Source organism: Pseudonaja textilis, chromosome 8 (genome assembly GCF_049901715.1).
Source record: "Pseudonaja textilis isolate UNSWEBS1 chromosome 8, rPseTex1.2, whole genome shotgun sequence".
Taxonomy (NCBI): domain Eukaryota; kingdom Metazoa; phylum Chordata; class Lepidosauria; order Squamata; family Elapidae; genus Pseudonaja; species Pseudonaja textilis.
The window spans coordinates 6124800-6143813 of record NC_141997.1 but is presented as its reverse complement, the minus strand read 5'-3'; the positions used below and the strand labels follow the sequence as shown (position 1 = coordinate 6143813).

The 19014-nt window shown below is 33.2% G+C and overlaps 2 protein-coding genes across 7 annotated transcripts in view; one reads left to right on the top strand and one right to left on the bottom strand.

Annotated features, from left to right (window-relative positions):
- The window catches only part of C8HXorf58 (chromosome 8 CXorf58 homolog), a 53105-nt gene extending 49657 nt beyond the window's left edge, over positions 1-3448 (top strand). For both annotated transcript variants that reach the window (XM_087938199.1, XM_087938198.1), the window contains one exon: positions 869-3448. In XM_087938199.1, coding sequence (XP_087794325.1) covers positions 869-1003 — 135 coding nt within the window. In that variant the 3' untranslated portion in view covers positions 1004-3448. The remainder of the gene's footprint in view (positions 1-868) is intronic.
- A 1894-nt stretch (positions 3449-5342) lies between these two features.
- KLHL15 (kelch like family member 15) overlaps positions 5343-19014 on the bottom strand; it is a 52217-nt gene continuing 38545 nt past the window's right edge. For all 5 annotated transcript variants that reach the window (XM_026721309.2, XM_026721308.2, XM_026721306.2 and 2 more), the window contains 2 exons: positions 16438-17149; positions 5343-8633 (listed from right to left, as the gene is read on the bottom strand). In XM_026721309.2, coding sequence (XP_026577094.1) covers positions 7524-8633; positions 16438-17142 — 1815 coding nt within the window. In that variant the 5' untranslated portion in view covers positions 17143-17149 and the 3' untranslated portion in view covers positions 5343-7523. The remainder of the gene's footprint in view (positions 8634-16437; positions 17150-19014) is intronic.

Sequence of the window (19014 nt, the reverse complement as noted above, 5' to 3'; positions counted from 1 at the left end):
ATTTAGTTTTATGTTATAAATTAAAATGGTTTTAAATAGAATTTCCCAGATTCCAAGTGAAGTGTATACCAAGATATATCACAAGTATGGAGAACATTATGTACTTTGTAATAGCTATCTGCAATTACAAATAACTGGAATATAGTTTAAGCTGACACAAATTTTAAAAAAAATATCCAGGAAGTTATAGGGATGACATTCTATCTTTCAATTTTCAAAATGTCTTTGAGAACATCTTTTGAAGGTACCCAAGGACAATTAGTAATCAAGAGATAAGAGAAGCTGTCTGTGGGAAAATTTGGGCAGTGGTTCAGAAAATTGCTCAAAGCTCCATTTTAAGCCAACTATTGCCTATCTTTTCCTTCTGATCACGGGAACCATATGAAACTCACCCTCTAGCATAATGGCTATAACACAAGGGGCAAGCAAACGTATATGCACAAACACAACGTATTCTGTTACATAAATATGCTTATATGATCACCGCTGGCTAAAGGAGTTAGAAGGCCATACAGTACTGTGCCTGTTTACTATTTCTAGTTGTTCTAATTTACTAAAAAAAACCACACCAATCTAATACTTTGTTTGGATTAGATTAAGAATCTAATTCCAGAGCTGCAGTGGGCATATGAATTTTATGTCCAAGAATACTGTTTGTCCAAAGATAGATTGCTCAAAGAATGCTTAATTCTGAGAAGAAATGTGCTTAGTTTTGGTTTAAATATTGAAAACTACAACTACATTCTAAATCTCAAGACAGCTGCATTTGTATTAAAAATCTCTGCAAAACAAGAATTTAGTTTAAAATGTATACCATTAGATACATTCACTTTCAAATTATGTTTGCTGTTTTATATTTTGTTTTTAGGACTTAAGCAGTCTTTCGAGTGATCATTCAGCTGGAGATCCAGGGCCAGAAAATCAATTTTGTAATGAAGATTGGGAGCAAGAAGCAGTAACGCTTTATGATTGGGCAAGATCACTCCGAACTGAAGACATTTGAGAAGATTAATCAGAGATATTTTTTTGTTCAAGTGTTCATTTCTATCATATGGTTGCAGCAACAGTTGAAATTGTTTTTTCCCCATATAGTTTTTTTGCTCTTTTTGCAGACATAACCATGGCAGATTACACACAATTCTCTGGCTTCGGGAAATTCCTAACAAAACAAGTTACTGTTGATAGAAAGATGTGATATTATGTGAGAAGAATAAAGTGATATAGCCAATGTGCATCTGTTACAAGTAATAACTTGAGGCATCTAGGTGGAAAATAATAGGAAAGTTGATAAATACTAAAGGTAATTAAAGAGATGCTTCCCAGTATGCATTAATAAAAAGGAAACACCTAAAACCATCACGTTTCACAAGATTTACACAGCTGCTTCAAAAGTAGTTTCTAGTTCTTTCTGTACATCTGCGCAACTACCCTTCCATTCAGTCTACCAGGAAAACATTGATTTTTCATGCTTATCCATTTACTTATTTATCAAATTTGTATGGCCGCACATCACACCAAAGGCAAGGTTGACAATATACAACACTAGATAAACTTATGTGAGACATCTGTGGACTGCTTTCAAAACAGCCACATCAGCCTTGAAAAGGTTGCCACTAGTTTTATGTTTTGAAGAAAGGCAATTCCTTCAACTAATAAAAAAATTAGCAAAATAAATTGGCTGTTACATATTTTTTAAAACAATTCTTTTAAATGCTTTACATAGCCATAGTAGTTTCAGCATATCAATAGGCAAGGCTAAGCACTTTTAAATATTGCTTTCAAAGAAAAAAGTACAGCTTCATTACTTTTCCAATCAAAGTTATTAAGGCTCTAAAGCCTGTCAAACTTGCGGCCATTGGGCCGGATGCATCACACACTGGCTATGCCCACGCCTGGTTTAGTGAAGGAGAAAAGTCACAATACATCATATGACAATGCGAATTTGACACCCTTGCTCTAAAGTATTCAAATTTTATTACATTGTTAAAATTTACAATTGGTCCAAACTGTTCTATTTGCATTTCAGATCAGCTGAGAACTTTCACAAGTAAGCTGTCATCATTCCGACCAATGAACTCAGGAAAGTCAGGACTCTGACACTTGGATTAGGTTCAGAAAGTCCTTTATTGAGTACATCCTGTTGGCAATTAGAAAGGTGAAGCCAGCTCTAAATAGTCCCTGCGCTTAGGGATAGTTAAAATAATAGGATTCTCCCCTCCCCTCTGTGTCTTTTAGGTCACATGGGCCAATCAGATCTGCGACAGGTTCCCGCTCAACCAAAAAAATGAAAAAACATGAGAAAGAATGGCTTCAGCTGAAGTCATTTTGCAGGTTGACATAAGCCAATATATATGATTTTAAGAATGTGAAGAGACTTAATTGAAAAGGAACTATAGAAAATCTATAGTGAAAATTAAAAATATTTTATTTACATTCTTATTTATATACAATTTTTACACCTCGCTTAAAAACAGAACAGAATATATATGCATGTCTGGACATAATGCATTCACAGGATGAGTTGGATTAACATTTACAAAAAAGTAGAAAGAAAAATGTTTTTAAGACTATTAAAAGATTGCAGTTTCACAACTGCTTCAGGTAAATTATTAGAACTGCACAGTGCATATCTGAATAAGTATTCCAATTTATTGTAGCACAATTCAAAGGTAACTCTAACATGCAAACGTTTTGCGTTGAAAAGCAGCATTGGATTATGCAAAAATAACCATCCTGCAACAGCAACTTCTCCAACTATTGTTACTAATATATTCTCAAAATTGACATAGTATTTGAAACTCTATTGATAAAACTTATAAAATGTAATCCTAATTAAGATTTATTAATTTAATTCAGAATAACCGGTCCTGATTTTCATTCAAATGTCTGTCTCTGTCCCTTTTTCCCCAAAAAATTGAATAAATCTTGTAATGCTACAATACCATAAAAATGAGAGAAAACAATTTTCTGGTTATGGAACTTTAAGCAAGTTTTGTTTTCAGGTATTGGCCCTTATTTCCTTTTCTTGTTTATATTGATAATAACAGAGGCATTCTTGAATTATGTATAAATATTCTTGCTTTAGAAATTGAATTTTATTCTTTAATTCCATTTCTTTAGAATATCAGTAGTTTATGTGATAAGGAAATTCAGAATTATCATTCAGCCACTTTATCATATCAATAAAAAATGAGCAGTGATGAACTCTATGAGGTTAGCCTAGTGGTTGTTATGGTTTTACCTGTGATCATCTTTCTTTTTGTACTAACTTAGTGTAAGAAATGGATCTACAAATCATGTTTTAAGTTTTTTTGGGGGGGTCTGATTTTTATATGGTATCCTTCTCTTAGTTGTACTACTTTTCTCCACTAAAATAGTATTCACAAGTAAGTTATATCAACATGGACATGTCATAAAATAAAATGCAAGAATAGGCTTTCTAGAGTAATTTGTTTAAAAAAAATAATCTATAAAGCACATGTAAACATTCATTAATGCAAGACACTAAAGTTTTTGGATAGCCATTTCTTCTTAAGAATAAACAGTCTTTTTGTCTTCTTCTAACACCACCAAGTGTTATTTTTTTTTATACAGACTCCCAAGTGAAATGAACAGGTCTAGTGCACTATGCCTAAATCCTGTAAAAACGTTCGTGTTTTCTTTCTCTTCCATTTTGGCACTAAAGTTGGCATTTTAATTATCAATGAGATGAAACTGATTTAAACCAAATAGGGAGCTTTTTAGGAAAGCATGGAATCAATAATTTGGGAACTGCCCCAAAGTTCAGTAAAAGTTGAGTAGCTATATTTTAAATACATTTAAATAAAGAAATTATACTTGTGACAGACATGGATGGAGAAATACCAAAGAACTACAATTCTTAATACTGAAAGGATGAATAATTTGCTGTACTTGCTACATTCTGACATTCTTTTCTTTGTAACCTTAAGTTACCTTTATATGCATAGGAATTTCAAGAAAGTACAATTAAGAAGAGTATCATAACCACAGGAAGATACACAATAGGTGAGAAATCATCTGACATTTATAAGCTGAAAAATATTGGCCTTTTAATAAAAAAAACAAAATCAACATTCACATTTAGATAGATAAGCTGTATTTTTGTGCAACAGTAGGATTGAAAAACTTGACATCCTAAGTAGGCTAACTTTAAGTATCGGTTCAGTAACTTATTTGAGCTAACTTTCCATTAAGTATGCAAACAACCAGGCTTTTGTATTACAATGGATGAGAAATTAAATAAAAAGCACAAGCCCCATAGACTCACTACATTACATTTGATGTGCCTTTTCAGATAACTTACTATAATTGAGAAAGCAATTCGTAACATATCTATTAATATATTTCATAATTTTACTATTGTCTCAGTGGTAAATTATTTTTTAAAACTCTTCTATATGATATCCAGGCTGATTCAGATATTGATCAGGCCATATAGCATATAAACTTGGCTATGGAGGATTCTGTTTTAAAAGCATTCCTAGAGTAAAAATGCCTTTAATTTATCAACTCTGCATGGATAGACACATGTTGGTACATTTTATTTAAAAAATTATATATAAGCAGTGAAAACCTTGGCCTTAGAAGCCCTTTGAGATATAGCTGCAAAAAGACTGCCAAATTCTCCTAAAGGTGCTTTTTTTCAAGAGGCAACTAGGCAAGTCTTGGAAAAAAGGCATCTTTGGGAAAACCTGGATGACTGAGAATCTCCATAGACAGGATTATCAAATTAACTTTAAAAGAGTTTAGAGCTATCACTATTCAAATATTACTTAAAAGCCAGGCAGGTAAGCCATTGCTGAAATTTAACCTAATGATTTTCCCCAAGTAAACAAAAACTCTCATTCTCTTACAGACAGAAGTCTGATCTTATAACAACCATAGTGAAGCAACAACAGTTAAGTGTCTAAACTTCTCTGCTATTCATACATGTAATAATTAACATTATACAGAAATGGCTCTTTAACATACTTAGAACAAAATTCCCTTCCATTTTTATCTGATCTTATCCTGCTATCACAAATACTTATAGAATTAGTTAATTTTAGTCTAATGAATAGACTAAGTAAAAGTAAATTTTATGTTAAGCAAAAATTCAAGAAGTTATTGAAAAACTCTATACTTATTTTGAGAGATTTAGATTATGTTCCTCTAGCAACGTAAAAATGGGATGTAAGAAGTTATACATCACATTTTGAAACATGCTATGGATTAAACTCATTTACAATTTCCCCCTCTTTATATACTATATTCTATATACTAATATAAAAATGAATAGGTCTGTAGCAAAATAGGAGAAATAATGGATGAATGCGTATATATAGATATTAGTATGCTGCTTTTATTTTATAAATAAAAGATCAGCATTATTTTATTCATTCAGGAACTACTGGCGGTATATACCAACTGATATGCCTTCAAAACTGAATCCAAGCAGGGTTGTTTTGTCTTAAAACAGAATAAAACATATTTCTGTGCTACATTTTCCCTAGCACATAAATTCTGTTATCTTATTACGTTGTCAGTTACAGAATTAAAATGTGGTTACATCTTAGTAAGTTTAGTAGCTGTCCAATGTCTACATTAAAAGAAGTAAACAATAAGTTACACAAACAAGAGGATCATTTTTGGTTTAACATGCATTTGCATTTGTGCTAGTAAGATATTTTCAGAAACATATGCAACTTATGAACATTCAAATTTGTCTCTGTGCAAGAAAATAATGAGAAAATTTGGCCTATCATTTTTAATAACATGACCTCAGTAAATATAGCACATTATAGGGGTAATTTATACTCTTGATCTTTGAGATAATCACAAAGTAATATTGCCCCATGAATTTATCTTTCAGAGAGAAAAGCTTGGAAAGAACACAATTATACAATATAATGACATTATATATCATTTGCTTCAGTCAAGTATGTTGTTGTTTACCACAACAAAATTGGGAATTTATTACATGCATAATGTTAAACTCCAAGAATGTAGCATATTGCTATATAGAGATTCCCAAAATGCTAAAATAAAATTGTGCAGCTTATATCTTTATGTTTTACATGAGCTCTGAATCTCATGAAACCATTTCAGCAGTCTGCCTAGAGTTAGCAAGTTTCAAATTGTCAGGTATTTTTCACATTTCCAAATTACTTTAAAGAGATAATGAAAGTTCAATGTCAATCCAAAGTTCTATTCAAATTGAGGGAGATCACTCATTTTCAGACATGTGTCCACATATTTAGAGAGTGCTTTTAACAAAATTTTATTGTCCAGAGGTGGGAACTTCAAATTTTGCCAACGACAACTGGCCTTGTGGAGTGAGGTTGTTCAACAAAATTTCAAGGGATACAGGATCCCTCCACTGGCCAGCCAACCCTATTTAGAAATAGTGAAGCCAGTAATAGTTTCAAGTTTGCTGAAATAATGCTGAGTCAGTAAAATCTCTGTTTTTAAGTACAACAGCTTAATCAGTGGAAGGAAATGGTTTTGTCAATGGCTGATAATACCTGGAGAAAATTATCTGCTCATAGAGAGCAGATTTTTATGCTTATTATACACATTTCTGTTCAGTATTTTGGGGCAAAGCACTAAGAAGACAAAACTTGGAATTTTTTTAAAAAAATGCACAGTTCTTCCTTATTTGCATTAAAAGGAGTTCAAATATTACTCCATCAGTCAACATATACATTGAGGATGAACCTTTAAATTATCCAATGAATGTATATATGAAAGGATACCACCACAGCTAAAATTCTACAGATATGGCTGATATCTGTGCACTATTAAAAATAGATTTTTAGCTGCACAGAAAAATATGCATTTTATCTTGACCATACTTTATACATAAAATTTATTCACAAACAATTAAAACAAAGGCAGTCTAGAATTTTCATTAAAAAACTTAAATTACTTTTAGAAACTTATTTTTCAGCAAGAGTAACTGGAACTATTGCATAAAATTAAGGAAAATCATATAAAAATAGAAAACTATTTTAAATTGTGACCAATATCAAAAGATAATGTGTCAAATTTGTTCAGGGGGCATAAAAGTAAAAAAGTATTGAAAAAACAAATAATGTACTTAAAACAAAAGGCCCATTGCACTGCTATATTAGAAGAGAATCTGTTTTAGTAAGGGTGCCCAAATTTTCACCTGTTTAAAAAATTAAAATCCACAATACATTTGCTTTTAAACTACTTTTCAAAAACTGTATTTTCCAGTACTTTCCGAACCACAATGTTTTGTTTAAAGACATGTGTTCATGTGTACCTATTATGGTTTTACAACAAATAAAATGGAAGAACATCTTTTATTTTTTCTTCTCTCAAACCATATATGTAAAAAAAAATCATTATGAAACTACAGTCATTCCTAATAAACTTCGTAAATACATTCCTGTATACTTTTTCTTTATTAAGATATTACACAGGTCAATCACATTTAATTTGCTTTATTTCCCTCTACTTATTCTGCTTTTCTCATGTGTACTTTCTTCTTGAGTCTTTTAACTACAACGTCTAACATGTTCTAGCACATATTCGGGAAAATGTAGGCTACAAACTTGTAAACCATCAAGTTTGCAGGGCATTCTTGGATATTCATCTTCTTTCCATTTATTATCTTCAGGATCAAAAGTAAGAATTGAATCACTGTAGTGACCATTATAACAAAGGCCTCCAAGAACCATTATCTGCTTGTCCAGAACAGCCACACCATGGCCGCTTCTACCAATTGGCATAGAAGCCAAAATTGTCCATTGATCAGTATCTGGATCATAAACCTCTGTAGAAGGGCAGCCTTGAGATTCAAACGAGGCTCTCAGGATTACACAGACACCTCCAAAAACATAAAGCTTGCCATTATAGGAAAGCATTTTGTGAAAACATCTTGCATAATTCATTTTGCATTTGTTTTCCCAACAATTAGTCACCACTTGAGTCCTCCTTGTTCGCTGCTCCACAGTTCCTTCTTTACTGGGATCAAATACACACACCTGCTTGGATGTAGAAGATGACGTTATTCCACCAGTGATGTACAATTTGCTGCCAAGAACAGTTCCTTCATGTCCGTATTTATTGACCGGATAAGGATCTACAAACTCCCACTTGTCTTCTGTAATATCATATCGTTCGGTTGAATAAAATGTTTCATCCCTTGTTCTTCCAGCTACTGCATAGATGTATCTTCCAATAACACCAACAGCAAATTCTGACCGTGGCACAGACATATCTGCCATTCGCAACCAAGAGTTTTGCCTTGGATCATATCGGAACACCTTGGAGGAAGCATGAAATTCACCATCTGGACCCAACTCTTCCCCACCCAATAAGAACACAAAATTATTAACAATAGCAAGGCAATCTGGTCTCAAAGGTACTTGTGGGCCTTCTAACTCCCACCAGACCCTTGGCTTGTGCAGGAGGAGGATTTTGCTATTTACCATGCTGTGTCCTATCATTCCTCTAAATACTGCAGTCTGGGGTTTGGCAGAACGAATACGATTTGATTTCATTTCCATCAAAGGCTGTTGATGCACACTATGGAAGTAATTCATAGCCTGCTCCACTTCATGCCGCAACTGCCTGGAATAACGATAAAATTCTGAAGTTTTCACCTAAGGATAGAGCAAAATACATATATTTATTTTCAAGGTGCATCTACCCTCTGAAACTAGGCAGATTCTAGGTATTCTAGATACTAGCTTACAGAACTTACCACATAACATGCAATTTAAGTCAATATAATTTAAATAGTAGTCCAATCTCAAAGTAATGCTAAAAATATTTAGTTTACCAAATATACGCTTGCTAGTTATAATTATACCCCAGGACTTAAGAACAGTCATATTTTTACTTGCTTCTAAAATTCCATGAGTGTGAAGGCTATCCTTGTATCAGAGTATTTCAAAGTATTTCAAAGGACCACATATCTACAAATACCTCATGCTGGATCCTTCCCACCATAACACTTGGCCTATTTAGGAAAAGGGCATCATCTGTTAGGGAGAGGTGTCCAATGTAGGCTCCAAACTATCTATAACTTTGTATGTAGCATGAAAAATTATAGCAAAATTGTTCAGAAATAAGTTGGCTAATTTCCTGAATTAAGGGAAACCATGAAACAAATACTTCAAATGCGATTTACTAACTGAAATAAAAATCCAGAAGAGCTTTTAAATAATCTGATCAACCAGTGTTACTTCTATTGCTGCTCTTCAGAATTGCACAATTCAGGTGGTTATCGGTCACATTGAACTTTTTTCTCATTTTCAGTATGTCAGAACCCAACACTGATTTGTTTAGGCATCTTTTAAAGTAACATTTTTAGATTGGCCTTCTTCATAATTAACTCCTACCATTTATATCTTTAATATACCAATACTTTCAATAAATAAGAAAATCCCTTTTTCCATATTTTTATATCTATTTCTCCCAGGCTATAAAAATGTGCAATAAAAGAAACTAATTAAAATATCTAGTCCTCTGAACATGCCTTTCAAATTCTAATTCAGAAGCTATCAGGCCCTAAACTAAAATACAAAAATTAACATATCAGGCCCTTCCGGTTTGACAGGCTTCGGAGGCAGCAGGAATTCGCGTTTGTGCGCGATTCCTGCTGCGCTTGCTGCTGGAGTGCCTTCGATCCAATTGGATTAGGAGGCTATAGTTATCCTGTAGGGATAGCTGAAGAGAGGGGGGATCCGGGCAGGGGTTGGGGGATATCGCACCCCACCTTCCCAGCCGGCTTAACTCCCTTTTCCAAAGGTGGTGGAGTGACGGTCAGTAATGGCCGTCACAAAGAACCTCTCAACTGGACAAGTTATGTGCTGGAGGAAGTGAAGACAGAGAAAGCTTTTGGCTGAACCGGGACGATAATTAACATCTGAATACCCTGGAACTTTGGCTTTTTTAAGTGATATATTGTTTCCCAGAGGATCGTTAAGCTGCAGTGGAAAGTAAAGGGAAAGTTTTTTTCTCTCCTCACTTTCCTTCCCATGGAGACAGCAGATGGAAATCGGAAATACCCGCTTTGGCAGCAGAAGGTACTAACTTTCAAAATTGAAGCCAAGGGGACATTAGATTTCTAAACATTGATACTTAAAAATCTACATCTTTTTGCTTTAAGTGGGAAGGAAAAGAGGTAAATGATTTATACTAACGTTTGTTGAAGGAGACTGCTTGGAGTTTTATAAGATTAGAGATTAAATCGCAATAAAATGCCTTGGAATTGTGTAATTGAATTTTGTCCCAGGAAGAGAAAGTAGAAGAAAGTGAAACAGACTGTGCTGATTGTGCTGATTTTGATTGCTTGATGACTTTGGGACCTTAACTATCTTTTGAAAGACTAAGAAAACATTTGGATTGTCTAAAAAAAAAAATTTCTTTCACAATGGTATCTGTTGAAGAACTGAAAATGCAATTTGAAAGATTAAGAGAAGAGGAAGAGGAAGGCAAGGAAGGCTCTTTTGGATCTATCCTTTGCTTTTTAGAAATGGCGATTTCTGCTTACCAGGAAATGCAACAAGAAAAAGGCTGCGATGATGAAGAAGAAGCCATCTTTAATGGACATATGATTTTAAAAAAGGGTAAAAAGGAGAAGAAAATGAAGAATTTAAGTTCTAAAAAAACAATCAAGAAAGGGAAAAGTAAGGTGAAAAATCGATATAATAATAGAAAGCAACAGAAAAGAGGAATACAACAGAGAGGGGAGACTAAAAAGTTGGAGATTGGGGGGGGGTAAAAAGGTTAGATTTGACAAGGAAGGAAGGGATAAAGCGAAGGGAAGTTATAAAGGCTTAAAACAAGATGTTAATAAACAATTTTTTTTCAGAGATAAAGGGTAAAACATAATCTAAAAAGAGATTCTGCAAAAGTACACAAGGTTGTATTTTAGTATTTGTATTTGAAATATGTGTTAATCATTTGTTATGGAACACTATTTTTAATATACTATAAGATTATTATGTTTTATATTTTAAAATGTTATGTAGAATGTACTAAGCAGAATCAGAATAGAAACTATGTATTATTCTAAGTGTTAAATTTGGGGGGGGGGAAATAGAAAGGTGTCATACTTCAACCAGTCACTACAGGAAAAAGTTTGTGTTAAAGAGAAAGATAAATGGATAATTGAAAAAGAACGGACAAAAGATACAAGTGTAATGATTTAAATTGAGATTAAATAAATAAAATAGAATTAAGAGAATGAAAAGAGGGGAGAAGATATATGCAAAATATAGAATTTTAAATAAGATATGAAATAGTATATAAGCTGAGCATGAATTTGATTTACGTCTGTACAAAAAGTTATAACCCGGGGTTAAGCCGCTTTCTAAAAAGAAGTTTTATGTTTTTATGTTATGTGTTTTGTTAGTCTATGTTTTTTTATTGAGGAGTAATGATGTTGGATAAGAACATATGAAATAGTAATAATATGAAATATAGTAATATGAAATATATGAAAGTATAAGTTTAATGAATAAAATAGAACAGAAATAAAGGAAGAAACAGTAAGAAGATGGAAAACAGTAATAAGATATGAAGTTGAATATATAAGATGCATATTAAATTGTGTGTGGAACCGTGATAATTTAGAACTATATTGTACTTAAATGAGATGTCTTATTTGTTTTGTTAAGTAGTTGTTAGAAAAGATGTTTTATGTTCTTATGTCTTATGTTTTGTTTGTGTACTCTCTTTGAAAATTAATAAAATTTGTTTAAAAAAAATAAAAATTAACATATCAGCTAAATGCAAACTTGTATTTTACTAGTTCATTTATGCAGTTCGACATAACAACATAGCATCACCAATAATGAATTTCCTAATATTAATACTGAATTCCCCAAAGCTCTATTTTTATAGATTAATGTCTACTCTAACATTGAGGTAAGCTTAGTCCAATTACATATTAAATCAACATAACATGTGATTTACTGTTCCTTGTAGTTGTGGTTGTCACTTTTGTCATGTGATTACAGATGTCTTGCAATTACACTGCAGCATCCCATGGTTGCATGATAGCCATTTGTGACCTTCAGCCTCCATCAATGGGAAGCCAAATAACAATCACATAACTGTTCTGACCCAGCCTTCATAAGCCACAGTAACTGTGGGATGCTGTGACTGCATGAAGTTCACCTAACAACGGCAACTGGAACAACCACAACTGCTATTATAAATCAGCAGGGTCATATGATGTCACACTTTATGACCATGTCTTTAGTGACAAGAATTGCCAGTCCCAATTACCATAGTTAAACCAGGACTACCTGTATTTTTAAATTTTTAAAATTAAATATTTCCCTACATATAAAAATAGGGGAAAGTCTCCATTTACTAGCAATTACATGAATGAGAATTATGCTCTCTCATTTTCAACCTACATGAATTGGTTTTTAATACAACACAGCTTTCTTAGTGCAAGAGTGTGTCTCTATCTTACATCTTATTTATCAACATATTCAGACCACCAACCTAGAAATATATTCTAGTTGATAAGGTTTTTTTGTAAATTACATTAAATAAGAGATTTTGAAATAAACACCTACTTGATATTTATGACTACTTAATTTCAAAAAGTATTGTTAAGCTTAATTTTAATATTTATATTTCTAAACATCCATCTTTAAGACAGCCTCAAAAATAGCGTGTTATAAGTTACACCCCTTTGGTCTTCACCATGAAAATGATTATTTACCAATTAATGTACTTTATTTCATAAATTATTTATATGAAACTTTGAATCATTATAATAAAGTGATTAGTGTACAGCATGGGTCTTGAACAGTCTACTTGTTGTATTCATAAAACATGAATTCTGAACACAGAAGCAAATGAAAAATCAATTTATGTAATAAGTCTTTAAAACAGTTTTGATTGGTCCACATCCAGTTCCTTTCCTAACAGTACCCATTTCATAAAAAGGAAACATTTCCTTCTTCTATATTTTGCCAATGAAGGTTCTGGAACTTTTAATTTGTCATTATTTGTTTAAGAATCCTTAATTGTCATTCTAGGTCTAAATGCTACCAGCTACTAGCTTGAGCATTATTACCTTATTCCTCTTTTTTACCACCCCACTCAAAACATGCATATGAAGATACCTTTTACTTAACAAATTCGGATAAAAGAGATGGTGCTAGAGCAAAGCATTTTGAAAATAAATGGACAAAGTTTCTGGACAAAAAGTTATTACAGGTAGTCCATGCATAATTATGGAAATTGGGATCCACAATTCTATTGTTAAGTAATGGAGTTCTTAAACAAAACTTCAGGTGTCCTTGACAGAGTTATCAACCACCACAGTCATTAAGCAAATTGCATGCTTTAACTGAGACATCATGTGGTTGAGACTTGCAATTTTACTGCCAAATTCTCTACTCCAGGGGTGTCAAACTCGTGGCCCACAGGCTAGATGTATTACATGTTGGCTACGCCCACTTTCGTTTTAACAAAGGAGGGGAAGTTGCAATACATCATATTATGATAAAGTGACACCGTGAGTTTGATACTCCTGCTCTATTCTGTTTGTTAGACGCCAGGTGTATAGATGACAATCGTGATTGTAGTATGCTGTGACAGTTGTAAACACCCGCTAGTTATGAAGTACCTGAATCTCAATCATGTGACTGCAAGGATCCTGCAAAGATTTTAAGTGTAAGGACCAATCATAAAGTTAATTCTTCAGCATTGTCAAAACCTTGAATGTTCACTAAACAGGGCAATCGCTAAGTGAGGACTACTTGTACAAACGAGACTAAGTATATACTGCAAATAGGAGATGAAGGACAACAATATGGATACAAATGGATGCACTAAGAAAAAAAAACCGGAAACAAAAGGATGAAACAGATATATAGTATCTAAAAGTGAATGATGCAATTAGCAAATATCATATATGGAAAACAAATTAAAGTTCAGCGCTTTAATCAATTCAAATATTTGTAACCAATGATTACAGTACACAGCAATCATAATATTTATTTTTAAATATATTTTTTTAAGTCTAAGTAGCATTATAGTTAAATGTTGGAAAATATACTTGTAATACTGTTGGTTACTTAGCTTGATCTCTTAGGATGTAATTATTTTATTTTTATTATTTTATATTTTATTTCAAAATATATAATCTAAGAGGAGTTGTGTTTGTGCGTGTGTCTGTTTCCTTAAAATATAAACACAGTAATAAAGACTTCCTTTGCTTGGGAAATTTGCTTTTAATGTCAACTACATCAATTAAGTTTCATCTAACTCATACCTTTATCAAAATATACATGGATTTTAGTATGTTACAGGTGCAATATTTTTAATTTTAAAAGAAATGTTTTTAATATTAAGAGAAAACTGGGCAGTTGACACGTCTTTACACTATTATAGTTCACAGTACACTGTTATAGTTCACAGATAACTTCAATTTTACAAATTATATTTGTGTATTAGTGACATCATAATAATTTTTGAGCCAAGGTACCTTAAATAGATTTACAGAATATGTCCAAAATCAAGGAGCCATGACTTCAGTGAACTTGAAATTTGACAAATTTTATAAAATATTTTATCACATAAAAATTAATATAAAGTATCTTATGACATAATACAAAATGTCATAAAACGTTTTGTTTAAACAGATACATTGCTGAATATCTCCTTGAATTTTAAAGAGCTTTTCTAGTGAAGGCAGTACATTAGAAGCTCTGTCACTGTTTACGTCATTGAGGAATTTGGTAAGGAAGTATGTCTGAAATAGTGATCTGTGGGTCATAAATAGTCTGGCACTTTTAAAATTAGTCACATGTTATTCTAGTCATCAAAAGGGAGATTCACATATTTCAGGGCAAGATTTTCCAGCCCACGCTGACATGTTGAGGTTGTCCAAAAAGTCCAATTCTAGATAACATGAACTATCTCTTGAGGTTTTTTTCTCCCATTACACTATTGGGATTTTTTTTTATTTAGAAATTATAGAAGGGCAGTTATTTATGTAATCAGATTTACGGGTCAGGGGAATGTAGGTATCCTATCCAAGAAGGATGTTACATTGCTTACAGGCTATATATGCATCTGATGCATAAGTAAACTTAGAAGGTAAAAAAGGTAAAGGAGTCCCTGAGGATCTTACTCCACTAGCTGTTGCCAACTCTAGAGGGCGGTGCTTATCTGTACTTCAAGGCCTTTAAGCGAGCACTGTCTGAAGAAATTTCCATGGCCATGTGGCCAGTATGACATCGGGGAATACTGATTCCTACCAAAATGGGTACCTATTTCTCTACCTGCATTTGTAGACTTTCAAGCTGCTAGGCTCGCAGGAGCTGGGGTGAGGGTAGGAGTTCACCCCATTGCTTGGCATTCAGGACTCGAACCCGGCTGCCGACTTTCCAGCCAAGCCCAGTGTCTTAACCACTGAATCTCTGTGCTGCCAAAGCATAGAAGACCCATCCTTTATTACATAAAGAGGAAGTTCTTATAGTTGGCCTAATTTAATTTTTTATATTTAATTTGCTTAAGGAACATTACATAGGTTGTACAGACCTTACTTTCTATGTTTCTTCACCCTTATTCATATTCTATCTGGTTATTTTTTCTTTAATATTTTCTGTCCCGACCTTTCCAATTTAAAGAGGCTTTCTAAAGTCAAACTGTGCTCAACTTCTTAAAGTCATACTGTATGTTATCAGTAAATCTGGTCAATAAACCAAGTCCTAATTGGTTCTTGTAATTTCTTACACTCCCAACAACCAAAGATTACCAATCTCAATGTAGAGAACATCTACCATAATGCCTACTGTTCTGCCATTGAAAAATAATAATGCTGGAAGTGGAACCATAATTTATATTCCCAGTCAGAGAAGAGAAAAGAGAACTATAACTTAGTACTTCACATCTCTTTTTATAAAGTCAAAAAACAGTACCTATTTTTTAAATTACTGATCCTGCACTGAATCTGTTAGAAGAACAAAATAAAGCCAAGGAGGGAACACTTATGTACCCCCTTTTGAGCTCCTGTACCAGTGGGATATGTATCAGATCAATAAATCAAGTTTAACATCTAAAGAGATTCATTTTCTAGCAGACTCTTATATTTTTAAATATATAAAACTTCCACAACTATGCCATGTCAATACACAAACCTCAGATTTCACTGATTATAATAAACAGTCTTGTAGGCTTTTCACTACTGAATGGTTTTCACTGATTGATAATCAGAAAAGCTGTAAACCTACCAGTTTTCTGGTTGTAAATTCTTTTAGCTTGTAACTGGGAAACTTTGCTTTAAAATTAAAATGTCTCATTTCAGACATGATTTCAAGGTTCCACTTTCTAAAACACTCTGACATTTCCCCTTCAACTAATTTTACCTACGAATAGCATGCTGCCCTAAACACATGAATGCTATCTACTGCTTTCAAATGCACCAACCTTTTCAAAAACACTGCATGGTGTCATCAAACAAAACCTGATATTCTGAATGATGGTGTCAGTATGTCTCCAGCGTCTTCTATCATGCCGCAGCCATGTCTGAACAGCCTCATAGAGTTCTATCTCTGGGAATCTGCTCAGATGATCGTTATCCAAATAAATCATAAGCTTTTCAAAACTGAGACAGGACAAAAAGTCAGGTCTGGCCATGAGAGGCACAAAATTTTCTAACAAAAAGGAATCCAGTTTTTCTCTTACTCCTTCAATGTTTACACCAAAGTCATCTAAAAGTCTCATAATTTCTGCACAGTTTTCCAAACATATTTTTGCTAAAAGAAAGGAGCAGCAGAACTTCACCACTTCAATAAGTTGAACATACATGGCAGCCTGCAGGATCTCATGAACAGTGCTCATGCTCAGTTCGATAGTTCCATAGTACATGAACTGGAGAACATGGCTGAAGCCTGTTGCTGTCAGTCCTTTTAAGTAGATTTTGTCCTGATCTCGTTCCCTCATATCTGCAGTAAACATAATCCTGAAGTAATCGCTTTGGGTGGCAAGAAGTGCTTTATGAGCTTGAAATTGGTGATCCTCAATGACAAGAGTGACATCAAGCAGTAATCCCTCCTCATACAGTGTTCTGAACCCAGCTGAGACACTGGTGTCATGGATCGAGGAACTAAATCCTTCCACGTCCCCTGCCATGAATCACCTGGAGAAATGTAAACAAAGAAAACTTTAGAATTTCATGAAATTCAGAAGGCTGAAAACCTTAATATTTAATCCATTGTCTCATTTTTTAATCTTGAATAATAGAATTGGCATCTTATACATCAAGACAGTATAGAAAATCTTGCTTTAGCAAAAGTAATCATAACAATCAGTTAAATATTTGCTTAAATATTAACTTTTAAACACTTTATCCCCAACTTTTATACTATGCATATTAATGATAATTGTTTCATGGAACTAGATTTAAACTACAAAATATTACATTTGAACAAAGACTAGCCTTATTTGCAAATGAAGAGATGATAGGGCAAAAGATGCTACATTTAGTAAAAAAAAAAAATTAAACATCTTTGAGTCATTCTTGACTAATCATGATTGGTTAGATGTGTTCAAGCAGTTGTCTTGGCAAGATTTTTAAAGATTTTTAAAATTTATGTCACACAAACACATTTATACCAATTTAAGATCATCCTAAATTTCTGTAAAGTTGAACAGCATCAGTCATAATGGTGAAGTGAAGATTAAAAACTATTAACATAGCACAAAAACCAACAATCAAACCTTATAAAATACTGAGATCAGGTAAAGTCCACAGTATTTCAGGTGCTAAAAGGCATAAAGAACTAGACAAATGCATCTCTACTGCAATTAATAATATGCTCATTTTAGGGAAGATTCAGCAATGTAAAATAAGCAATTATGTTTCATAACCCCAATCTTTTAAACATTGTTTGGAAACGGGATAAATTAAGCTAAACTTTCCCTTTAGTATTTCCAAATATAAAGAATTTGCTTACAATTTATATTCTCAGCTGTTCTAGATAAATAAGATAGGAAATACAACAAGAGGAACTAATCCTATTTTATTCTAAGGCTACATTAACAGAATCTTGCAAATCTGAAAGTAGAAATTTCCCTCCGTATCTTTTTGTAACCTGATTAGGATGGTAAATTAGGATGGATCCTTTCTAAGTTTCTTTCTCTGCCAATAATGCGGTTGGGACTCTTTCTCAAGGTCATATCTACTTACAATTATAATATAAAGATCAGAAAAGACCAAACGATAAATTTCTTAATATAACATTTATAGATAAGCAGCATACAAAATCACAATGCAAGTGTATTTTTTAATATTTTATTAGTATTATTATTAAATATTAATATTTAATATGTTTTAAATCAGTTATATTTTAATTCTTCATCTCCTCTGCAGGGGTGGGATCTGACAGTGTAACTACTGGTTCGGGTGATTTACGATTTGCTGTGCGCGTGTGTGAATCATCGTCAGTTTGCTGCCTGGACAGCTGAGCGGCGCTGTGCGCGGGTGCGCAGCGCTTGAAAAAGAATTTTTTCTGCTTTTTCAACTGCAGCTGTGCCACGCAAAGCAGCTGAGGTTGAAAAAGCAGGATATAAAAGTCAGGTAAGAGCCTAGGTGGGCGGGTAGGCCAAAACAGCAGCAGGCATAGAACCAGTTTCACGTCTGCTGCTCTTCAGAGCTACCGGTTCTACAAAGCCGGACAGAACTGGTAAAATCCCACCCCTGCTCCTCTGTATCCTCGAACAGATCAGTACAGTAATATTCTGGAGCATGACTCCAAAGACCTTATTTCAAAGTACTCTTCCTAAATTTCTGTCCTAATAAACAAATAATTTAGAACCATTTTTGAAATATTAAGTTACATAATTTTAGATTAATTAGATTGTTTTAAAAACTTTATTTTGTAAGTTAGCATTTTCAATTTTGTTTTGTTTTTGAATATTTTTCTTTGTTAAACCAATAGCAGAATAGTATTTTGAAAGTACAAGACATAAATCAATAAATACATTGTGATGAAGTTAAGAGTC